The following is a 12,152-nucleotide window of genomic DNA, read 5'->3' as shown; positions in this document are numbered from 1 at the left end:
GCAGCCCAGAATGCCGTCTGGGCCTGCGGCTTTACGTATATTCACCCATCGGAAGGATCGGGTTACATCCGCTACAGAGACAGAGTGAACTAACCTAACCTCTGTAGCTTCGGCCGTGAGAACTCTCTCCGCGAGGAGCTCTCCGTTTGGCTGCTCTGATAGTTTTGCAGAGTGCATAAATGGTTCGCTATTTATCCATGGCTTCTGGTTGGGGGTAGATCCGTATTGTTTTGGTTGGAACAACGTCCTCTATGCACTTTCTGATGAAACACATTACGCTATCAGCGTAAACATCAATATCGTCATCAGAGGCGGACCGGAACATCTCCCAGTCTGCGTTATCAAAACAGTCTTGTAGCGTAGAATCTGATTGGTCCGACCAGCACTGGATTGTTCTGAGGGTGGGTGCTTCCTGTTTCAGTTTCTGTAAGCGGGCAGAAGTAGAATGGAAGAGTGGTCCGATTTGCCAAATGGTGGGTGAGGGAGGGATTTGTAGCCATCCCGGAAAGGAGAATAGCAATGGTCCAGAACCTGGTCCCCTCGTGTGTTGAAACTGATGTATTGGTGGTATTTTGGTGCGATTGATTTAAAATTGGCTTTGTTAAAGTCCCTGGTCACAGTGAAGGCGGCCTCAGTGTGCGCGGTTTCCTGCTCATTTATACTCCCATACAGTTCCTTGAGTGCCCGGTCTGTGTCGGCTTGTGGGGGGATGTATACAGCAGTGATAATGACCGCTGTGAATTCCCTCGGTAGCCAGAATGGTTTACACTGAAGCATGATAAATTCCAGATCAGGAGAGCAGAAAGACTTGATAGAATGTACATTCCTCTGATCACACCAGGATTTATTGATCATAAAACATACACCACCACTTCTGCTTTTACCTGAGAGGTCTTTCGCTCTGTCCATGTGGGTTCGATGGCTGAACCTGGAATCTCAGCAGACATCCAAGTTTCCAAAAGGCAGATAATGCAGCAGTCCCTCGTCTCTCATTGGAAAGAGATCGGCGCTCTCAGCTCGCAGAGCTTGTTGTCCAGAGACAGAACATTTGCCAGTAGAATACTGGATATCGGGGGTCGATTTGCGGGACGTCTTACTCTGATGAGAACACTGGCTCTCCTTCCCCTTTTCCTTTTGCGTTTCTGTGGCCGGGCTGCCCAGACAAAGGGCTCCGCTGCCGTGTTTGTAAATAGCGGATCGGCATTGAGGAATTTGAAGTCCGGTTTATGGTGTGCAATTGCAGAACCAATGTCCAAAATTGTTTGTCTGTTGTAGACAATAAGGCAGACAACATCCAAGACAAAAAACATAAGAATTGTAAACAAAACAAACAAAAAACTGCAATGTTGTGTCGGAGCTCGCAACACAGTAGCCATACTTGGTGCCATCTTGAGTCCGAGATGATGGACTCATCCCATCATCACACCCCATACATTCTCCCAAACTGTGCCGACAAATGTCCGCACTGGCGGGAAAAGCTTACTCAGCAGCAGGATAAGCTGGATCAGCACTCCACACAATGGCGGTGCTCCAGGTGTTTCAAGCCAAGCTCCTCAGGCAAATGGACAAGCACGGCTTCAATCCAGACACATTCGAAGAGCTCTGCATTGCTACAGACTTAGCACTGCATGCCATGAATGTCACTGCGCAGGCCATCGGCAAGTCCATGACCCTCACAGAAATGAGTGATAAGGAAAAAGCCAGATTACATTTCAATAAGTTACATAGGCCGATTGACAAAGGTGGGCTAGGCCTACCCAAGATTTTGTTTTATTATTATGCATTCGGTCTCAGACATTTGGCTTATTGGTCACTTCCACCTGAGAGAGCACCTCCCTGGTTTTGCACTGAACAGGAATTTCTTGCCCCTATTTTGCCATTGCAAATCCTTTCTATTAAACTAACCAGAGAAGTTAAGTTACACCCCGTTATCTCGCATTTGCACTCGGTATGGACAAAAGTGTCCAGAGTGTTTAATTCGGACATTTATTTAAATGTTATTTTGCCTTATGCAATTTAAGATTTTACATCAATTCTATTGGACCCCCTATAGATTAAATAGGCTTGGTCTTAAAGGCACACCCACCTGCTTGCAATGCCAGTCAGAAGATGGGGACACAACCCATGTTTTTTGTTGGTGTGTTAAGATCCAAGAATATTGGTTGAGGGTTCAGAGTTTTATGTGTGACGTATTGGGCACTCAAATTTCATTTTGCCCTAGACTCTGTATTTTAGGCGATGGGGCGGTCATTAATATAGGGAATAAGTACATAAAGAATTGGGTCCTGGCCAGTGTTATGATCGGCAGACAGGTTATTCTTAGGGGATGGAAGTCAGCTGGAGCGCCCTCATTTCGAGAGTGGTGCACAGAGATAGGCAGAGTAGCGGCATTTGAGGAGATGTCTTATAGAAGTCTGGGCAATCTGAGCTTATTTGATAAAAAAATGGGGCAGATATTTGGCCTTTTTGGAAGGCTCTCAGGGAGGGGCAGTGGAGAGGGATTTGTAGTTTTAAATGTACGTGTGCAATTTGATTGTTTTTTGAAAGTATACTTTTTATGTTTTTTTGTGTGTGTGTGTTTTGTGTTCTTTTTTTTATGTTTCTAAATATTTATGACCACTGGGGTGCATGTTTGTGTCGGGGGAAGGGTTTAATTTTATATCATTTGATTCCACATTTTCTGTTATATTTATTTCATTTGTTGAATGGAATCTATAAAAATTGTTAATAATAAAAAAAGAGGGGGGCCTGGGTAGCTCAGTGGTAAAAGACACTGGCTACCACTCCTGGAGTTCGCTAGTTCGAATCCCAGGGTGTGCTGAGTGACTCCAGCAAGGTCTCCTAAGCAACCAAATTGGCCTGGTTGCTAGGGAGGGTAGAGTCACATGGGGTAACCTCCTCATGGTCGCTATAATGTGGTTCGTTCTCGGTGGGGCGCATGGTGAGTTGAGCGTGGATGCCGCGGTGGATGGCATGAAGCCTCCACACGCGCTATGTCTTTGTGGCAACGTGCTCAACAAGCCACGTGATAAGATGTGCGGGTTGATGGTCTCAGATGCGGAGGCAACTGGGATTCATCCTCCGCCACCCAGATTGAGGCGAATCACTACACGACCACAAGGACTTAAAATTATTATTTTTTTAAATCGTACTGGCAATTGGGTATTCCAAATTGGGTGAAAAGGGGGAAAAATCCAAAAAATAAAAAAATAAAAAAAAACAATAAAAAAAGAGCCCTTTTCCTTTTCAAAGAACACACATTAACCGAATTGCCCTCTGTCCCATTACACGGACGCGTGGCGATTCCTAACGGGTATTTCAGAATGGGTGCAAAAGCTACCGAACATGGTTATATGATCCAATTTGCATGCCAGCCACCCCGTTTCAACAGCGTTCTGTCTTCCCCGGTTTCACCCGAAGATGCGCCAGTGTTACGAGCCGAAATACACAATCTCATAGTGAAAAATACAATAGAGATTGTACCAAATTGTCTAACACAAAAAGGGTTATAAAGCCATTATTTTCTTGTTCCAAAGAAAGATGGCGGACTTTGGAGGATCCTGGATCTGAGACATTTAAATCGCACACTCACAAAGCACTCATTCAAAATTATTACTCAGAATGGATCTTATCGCATGTATGCCCACACGATTGGTTTACATCGATAGATCTGTAGGATGTGTATCCAAATTGTACAACATCACAGGATGTTTTTGAGATTCACGTTCGAGGGAACAGCGTATCAATTCAAAGTCCTGCCCTTTGGACTGTCTCTGGCTCCTCGCACCTTCACAAAGTGCATTGATGCGGTTCTCGCCCCTCTGAGACTGAGCGGCATGCGCATCTTGAACTACCTCGATGATTGGCTGTTACCGCCGCAATCAGAGGCTCTGTTATGCCAGCACAGAGACTTACTGCTTCAGCATCTAAACAGCTTGGGCCTCAATGTGAACTGCGTGAAGTGCATGCTCTCCCCCAGCCAAAAAATCTCCTTTTTAGGAGTCCACCTTGACTCCACGAGCAGGTGTGTACACCTCACGAGCGAGTGCGTTCAGGCCATTCAACAGTGTCTGTCTCAGTTCAAACTGGGGAGAACACTTCTACTGAAGAAATTTCAGAAAGCATTGGGATTTATAGTGGCGGTATCCACCGTCATTCCATTAGGTCTCTTACACATGAGACCTCTTCAGTGCTGGCTGAAGCAGCGTGTGCCAAGACGTGCTTGGCGCAAGGGTGCATGCACATCACTATATCCCGCCACTGTATAGCTGCTTTAGCACCATGGACAGCTCCTGCATTTTACCAGCGAGATGTCATGCTGGGGCAAGTTGTCACACGGCGCCTAGAGCTATCGGTTGTATTTCTAGCCTTAAAGGCTTTTTAGTCAGAAATAACTGTCATGTCCTGGTTCGCTCAGACAACATGACAGTTGTGGCATATATAAACCGCCAAGGTGGAATTCAGGAGACTTCATCCTCAAACTGTATTGAGGATTTGGGAAATATTCGCCAAAGCAGAAATCGATCTATTTGCCTCAGTGGAGAATACCCACTGTCCCCTCTGGTACTCGAAATCCCAAGCCCCACTGGGAGCGGGCGCAATGGCACACAAATGGCCAGCGAAATGCAAATATGCGTTTTCCCCGGTATGCCTGATTCACTTTGTCATATGTAAAGTCCGAGTGGACAAGGAAATTATTCTATTAGTTGCTCCAAAGTGGCCCAACCACCCATAGTTTCTGGAAATGATAGAGATGCTGTACAGCTCGCCATGGAAAATACTGCTGAGGGGGGATCTCCTCTCTCAGGCACAAGACACAATCTGGCATCCCCAGCCCCAGATGTGGAACCTGCATGTGTGGCCCCTGAACGGAGCACGCTAGAACTGATGTGGTCAGTCATGAACACCATTTACAGGCTAAAATGGAATGTGTTCACTGATTGGTGTCTCTCACATGGAAGACCCAGACGCAGGACTCACCCCGTCAATGCTCAAAGTGTATGTGGCAACTACTATAGAACAATGCTTCCTTTCTGGGAGGTTATGTTGTGTAGTGCGGCGTGATGGGATTCTGATCCACATATGTGTTAATATGCCATTGGACAGTCCAATGTCAAGTGTACTGAGTCATAAGTGAACGTCTTGGTTACGTACATAACCTCGGTTCCCTGAGACAAAGGGAACGAGACATTGCAAATGTTAGCCACACTACAAGACTCAGAGTTCTTGAGGTATGAGCGATGCGATCCTTGTTCTCAGTCAGAAATTCTGAGGAAATGGTGTTTGTGCACCTGACAGTTTCGTGCCAAAGCAGGTGTGGCTCAAACACCATAGCCAATATTAGAATATTGCCATTATTGCAGAGAGGTTTCAACTAGGTTGTGTAAGAATGCACTCCCCTTATGCGTTAATAAATGCAATGTCTCATTCCCTTCATCTCAGGGAACCGAGGTTACGTACGTAACCAAGACTTTCTCCACTGAGGTTGTAGAATACGTGAGTCACAACAGACATTCTTAGTTGACTGTTTATTTGTCATTTGATTTGCTCACATCTCTTACATCATCAGCGAGCATCAGAATATCATTCTAATAATATGAATTCAACCATGTATTATGCTAAATTTCCTTAAAATAGTTACTGGCAAAATGGCAAAGTGATTCCTCAAATCCCGGTATTTGTTCTTCTTTGATATAACACATCTACAGAGGCAGAATATTTGTACGAATGAACAGAGGCACAGCTATTTGGTTTTGTAATAGATTTGCAAGAGCACATGACACGTTTTGAGGGAGAGCAGTGAGATTTCATAGAGCAGTGTATATTTGAGAACGCGCATTACAGATTTGTGAGAGAGCAAAGGAAATCTGCATGCGAGTGGAGGCATTCGTGAACGCGCAACAGGTACAAGGATGTGTTCTCGCATGAAATGCATGTGCTCTCGACATTTAACAATGATATAACGCTATGAACTACAGTGTATTAAGCTGGACCATGGTCTACTATGCTGTTAATTTTCATTTATCTTCACAATGCATTTTTTTTATTGTTTTTATTTATCTTTTGATTTTCCTTGGTAAATTTATCATCATTCTCTGTGCCTCCCCTGACATGTTATGGCGCCCCCCAGTTTGAAATCCGTAGAGTTAGATGATCAGAAACACTTGCACGCTGCTTTTCCCAAGTGCTCAGACTGTCAGCTCCTGCAAAGGACAACTAAACAGAGATGGAAACCAAAACAAAGCAAGCCAAGGGGGCATCACAAAAAGAAAAGGAATTAGAAATGTAATAACTTGTATGATGAACTAATCATTAAAATAATGTGATTTCCATTTTAGAGAAGTAATTTGTCATCTTTAATGGATAATTTTTTGAGTAACTTACACAACACTGAATTCACAATGCAAAAAAGATCTTTATGGTCTTTAAAGTAGTCTTCGTTTTCTTTATGCAAAATATGTCTTTCTTTTGTTGTCGGAGTGAAATATGACCTTGATATGTTTTTGTGAGATTCACCCATTGAGGTAATTGACTAAAAAGATAATTGAGCATTAGTCACTTTCATCATTCTCTCCTCATTTTGCCTTCGACTAAATACATTGTCAGTTTGTTTTTTTGTTTGTTTTTTTTACAAAAACTTACAATAGAAGGTCCAGTTCTCAAACTAATGTTACATATGACAAAACTTTGTATACATACAAGAGTGAAACAGAAGAGTACAGAAAGAAGGAATGAGTTTTAGAGTCCCTCCCACCAAGCTCCCCTGGGTCTGAGACTCATTGACACATCAGCACAAGGCAATGTTAGTTGGGAGAAAGAGAGAGAGTAATTGACTGGCAGAATACAAAGACAGACTGCCAGACAGACTACACAGTAGGTGAGTTTGAGTCAGTGACACAACAGAATGACTGTGGAACGAGCAGTAAACTATCAGTGCAGAATGGATACATCAGCAGCAGTCAGTTCACCATGAAAGATTACTGCTCCCCTGTCTGCACTGCACCCGCAAACAGACCACCATTTCTGGCTGTGCAGCAGAGGCTGGACCCTTAATTTATGCCCATGTGTATGATTCCAGACGAATCCTACCAGAAGCTGGCTGTGGAGACCATGGAGGAGCTTGACTGGTGCCTGGACCAGTTGGAGACCATTCAGACCTACCGTTCCGTCAGTGACATGGCCTCCAACAAGGTGAGACTGCAGCCCCTCCACTCCCTCTTTACCTGAGAATTACTGGTGCATTGTTCATGCCAAATGGCGCTAATACTAACTTAAAAACACAACAGCCTTCTTTCTGCAGGTTTGCACAGAAATGCAAGATTAAGCTTTGCAGTTTGTTTCTTTGAAAGGGATCAGATTCCTGAGTCAATGCATATTTGAATTTAATACAAACATTCTGGCTTATTGTGGCATTTTCTGTTTGAGTTAGGAAAATAGTGTCTCATCTTTGCAACATTTGTCTGTGTAATTTAAAATAATTATAAGTAAAACTTTTGTTGATATATAAACGAGATACAAAAAGGAGGTTTTGATACCCTCTTGTGGCATTTAGCAAAAGTGTATATTTAGGTGCTGTGACTGGTCACCTTTTTTAAAGTTTTCCACCATTTTTAAAAAAATTTTTGTCTTCACTGTTTCTTTTTTAAATGATCCTTTGGTGCAACAAATGTGTTTTTAAGTCTCTTGTCTCTCCATCAATATGAGCTGCATGCATAATAATTATAGAAATATTAGCAAAAGGCTGTGTAAAATTGTTTCAGAAGGAGTCACACAGCAGGACATGTCAACTTTCCAAAAGTATTTCATGTCATGCCAATCCTATTCAAGGTCAGTGTAGCTCTGGAACCACTTTAGTTTTGTATCCTAGATTTTTAATTGCTGAAGATTAATGCAGCATGGTTACAGTTTGTGGTTGTTCTTGACTGTTGAACAATGTAATGGTATCCGTGAGGTTAGTACTGGCTGGCAACTTTGTCAATGATGAGTTGTTGACGTGGGATCTAGAGATATCGCCACGCTACAGTTCTACTGTCAACAGGAAGGCACACAATGAGAACTTACTCAAAACTTAATTTTGCTTCTTGATATGGCCCAAAGGAATTACAAGAGAAACACTGAGAATAAAACAAAGTACATTAAATATCCTAGTTTAAAGTATCGAAGGTGAAAGTTTGCTGTCTGTCTTGGCAAAAGGCCACCAGCCCTGCCAGCAAGTCTTTTATCTTATCTTTACCACTTACTCTAAATGATGCGCTATATCTATCAGTGGATATGAATTCAGTGGATTTACTGGAATAAGTGTCAGAAAACTGTTGAATCAGTTACTTTGAATTTGTCTTGAGCTGTTTATTTTACCCACCAATTATTACACATGAATACGTTGTGTTTAAATATGGAAATCACTTTTAAATAGATTCTTTATCGATTCATGCTAGTTATATAATAGATCCTTTACACCCACCAACAGGTAATCCTTAAAACAATGAGCACTTATTACTTACTGTGAAAAACAAATTATTAAACCAGTTTTCTTTCACTGAGCCATTATTTCAGATGCACTTGCACTGCAATTGCAGTTATGACCTCATTGCTTTGTTTACCCTGATAACTAATCAGATTGAGATAGAGAGCATGGGGTAATACAGGGCACATATTACCAATGCTATTGAAGAGTTCTGCTTTAAACTGAACTGATTTACACTGTATAATATTATTCATTTCATAAAAGAATTCATAATGTAATTCAGTGTGAATCATATTAAAGTAAGTCATATTTGAATTACTGAATTATGTTCCAAATTAGTTATATTTTATTATAGAATTATAGAATTCTTCCAATTTTCTTACAATTATAATATATTAAAATGGTGTGTATATTTAAGTGAATGATATATATACATATATGAAATCTTTACATTTCAAAACTTTTTCTAAATATATTTAAAGTATATTTTATATGTTTTCATAATATTTTTATTTTATCATTAGGCTGAGTTTTATAACCTATAAGCTACATTGAAATATCTAGTCTGCAATAAATAAAACCTGTTAATGTAAAGCAATATATAAAGTAAAATAAATATATATAATTTTATAGTATTATTATAACTGATTTATTTAAATTGATTGATAGATTAATATTTTATCATCAATTAAATAGTTCAGGACTGTAAAGTGAACACAAATTTAATGAAGTTCAGCTACACTGATTGTGGAAGTCTTCTTCAATTCACATCATATAAAACATCAAAGCTTCGGTTTTCTTGTCATGGCTTTGAAGTTCTTTGACTAGTGATTTAGTCAGTTCCACCCATGCATGTGCAGTCAGAACATGAGCGAGTAGTGTGGTCTCATCGCGTCTGTAGACATTGAGAGGGAGGGACTGTGAGCTATGAAGGAGGAGTCTACTATGAGGTAAATCAGTCAGGACTTTGTCTAACACATTTCCTGACACCCGTCAAAGTAAGATCTCAGGCACTGTGTTGCCATATGCTCACCCAGAGTGTACGAAACATTGCCACTGCAACAATGGGATTGTGCTACTCTGAGAAAAGGAGAAAGTTTGGCGTGGTAAAAAGTTGGAGAGAGGTGAGTAAGTGCAAATCTGATTGTTTTTTAGGGTCGTGATCAAGTTCAGGGTTTGCTCTGGGATTAAAAACTAAAGCAACTATCTCATGCTTTCATCGGAGGCTATTGTTTCTTAAATGACTAATAGCAGTCACTTATGGCTTTAGTTAATATCATTTTTCTTTTCTGTTCTGTTCTTTTTCTTTCTTTTTTTTTGAGGAATCACATGGAATGTATTGAAAGGAGTTTAATCTTACTGTATTTTTGTTTCATCTCAAATAGGGATCAGATCAGCTATGGGGTTTGTAGTTTCTTAACTGTTGCTGTCAGAAATATGAGAATATATGAGCTCGGATTTGTATGTTTTCCTTCTCCATTGCTGGACGTTTGAATGTGTGCAAAAATAAAACAGGAATAGGGCAGCAGAAAGTTGACTTTCTCAAATTTAGGGTGTCTTGTAGATGAAATAAGATTACTTTTTATTACAAAATATATATATATATATTTCCCTCCTTTTAAAACTACATATGTCTCAAAAAATTCAGAAGATACATGCAAAATTACTTAAATAAGTTAATACAATTAATTAAAATAATGAAATCCAGTTTGTGATTTATTACTGTCTAGTTCTACAACAATATATGAAGAGCCCCACAATTGGCTACTGCTGCAGAGAAGATATGTTCATAACTTCCCAGCTGCAATTTGAGACCAGCATATTGTGTGAATACTGCTGACAGGAACGGATATGGTGGAAGTGCAGGATTCAATTAGAATTATAGAATAGTGTGTGTGTGTGTGTGTGTGTGTTTATGTGTGTGTGTGTGTGTGTGTGTGTGTGTGTGTGTGGGTGGGTTTGGGTGGTTTACAAGGAATTTTTTTTAGGTTACAAACTGGTAATTACAAGGGTATAATGCTATAAATGTGGTTTATGAGGACATTTCCAGTGTCCCCATAATTCAAATCACTTAAAAAACATACTAAACGATGTTTTTTTTTTTTTTTTTGAAAATGTAAAAATGCAGTTAAGGCTATCTCCTAACCTAATGGGTTAAGGTTAGGAGATAGAACTTATAGTTCATTCAGTATAAAAATTACGAAGTCTATGGAGAGTCCTCATAAGAATAGCCGCACCAACGTGTGTGTGTGTGTGTGTGTGTTACTTCTGGCTGGATGGGAAAAAGCACCACTCATGTGACTCTGGTGATGAGAAAAAATAAAGCACAGTACCAGAGATGATAAATATATGTACTTTTTACCATGTCCTTTTTGCATTGTGCATTGAATCAAGCTATCCAAGCATGATATTGAGGATCTGATGCAATATCAGTGTCTTGTACAATAAATTTAAAAGCACTGTTGTCAGTCTTGCACCCATTTTAAGCAGATTACGGCATATCAGGTGTTTTTGAGTGTATGTATGTGCATGCATTGTCTCTCACTGGCTGTGGTAAAGATGTGGATTATAAACACAGGAGAGAGAGATAGATAGACAGAGAGAGGGGGGAGGGTGAAAAGGAAGACAGAAAATAACCGAGGCAGAGAAAAGAGAGAGGAATGAGACAGGGTGGAATTAGAGCACAGCAGATGCAGATATCATGGAATTCTACCTTGATCTCTCACTGTGATTGCTGTTTATCCGAATCTGGCTGGGATGTCAAACGGAATACAGGGATATGAGATCAGGAGAGACTGTGGGGTGCTGCTGGAAGAAATGGAGGGCTGTTTTTTGTAACTCTACACAAATGAGGAGAGTAGAGTAAGGTTTAGTCTACTAACTGAAGAGTCCAACATGCCTGAGATCAATTACCTGCTCTCAGTCTCCTGGGCTTATTTAAAAAAAAAAAAATGTATCCCCTTTTATCCCCAATTTGCAATGCCCAATTCCCACTGCTTATTAGGTCCTTGTGGTGGCACGGTTACTCACCTCAATCCGGGTGGCAGAGGACAAGTCTCAGTTGCCTCCGCTTCTGAGACAGTCAATCCGCACATCTTATCACGTTACACGTTGTGCATGACACTGCGGAGACTCCCAGCATGTGGAGGCTCATGCTACTCTCTGCCATCCACACACAACGTACCACGTGCCCCATTGAGAGCGAGAACCACTAATCGTGACCACGAGGAGGTTACCCCATGTGACTCTACCCTCCCTAGCAACCGGGCCAATTTGGTTGCTTAGGAGACCTGGCTGGAGTCACTCAGCACACCCTGGATTCAAACTCGTGACTCCAGGGGTGGAAGTCAGCGTCAGTACTCGCTGAGCTACCCAGACCCCCCTTTTCCTGGGGTTACATTAAGGTGTGTGTGTGTGTGTGTGTGTGTGTGTGTGTGTGTGTGTGTGTGTGTGTGTGTGTGTGTGTGTGTGTGTGTGTGTGTGTGTGGAAGAGAGTGTTTAACTGACACACAATATTTGGTTTGACATGTACTGTATTAATTGTTTAATTTTTATTCATTTACATAAGGCACAGAAGTTGCCCCATATGCCTGCGTGTTTGTGCATATATAACAGTTACTAGAAACCATGAGAATTCAGCTGCTCAACAAGTCCAACAATACTGATTTTACCAAAGCATTTACCAAGA

General features: G+C 41.1%; 1 protein-coding gene across 4 annotated transcripts in view; it reads left to right on the top strand.

Annotated features, from left to right (window-relative positions):
• Positions 1-12,152, top strand: part of LOC127441055 (cAMP-specific 3',5'-cyclic phosphodiesterase 4B-like) — an 87,341-nt gene that overhangs the window by 69,174 nt on the left and 6,015 nt on the right. For 2 of the 4 annotated variants that reach the window (XM_051698209.1, XM_051698210.1), the window contains one exon: positions 7,079-7,191. In XM_051698209.1, the coding sequence (XP_051554169.1) occupies positions 7,079-7,191 (113 nt within the window). Of the gene's footprint in view, positions 1-5,152; positions 6,878-7,078; positions 7,192-9,456; positions 9,589-12,152 lie in introns of those variants that run through there. The other 2 variants (XM_051698212.1, XM_051698211.1) reach the window with 2 other exon arrangements.

The sequence above is a fragment of the Myxocyprinus asiaticus genome, chromosome 5 (genome assembly GCF_019703515.2).
Source record: "Myxocyprinus asiaticus isolate MX2 ecotype Aquarium Trade chromosome 5, UBuf_Myxa_2, whole genome shotgun sequence".
Classification (NCBI taxonomy): domain Eukaryota; kingdom Metazoa; phylum Chordata; class Actinopteri; order Cypriniformes; family Catostomidae; genus Myxocyprinus; species Myxocyprinus asiaticus.
The sequence above is the reverse complement of the archived record's forward strand: the minus strand, read 5'-3'. Positions and strand labels throughout refer to the sequence as shown.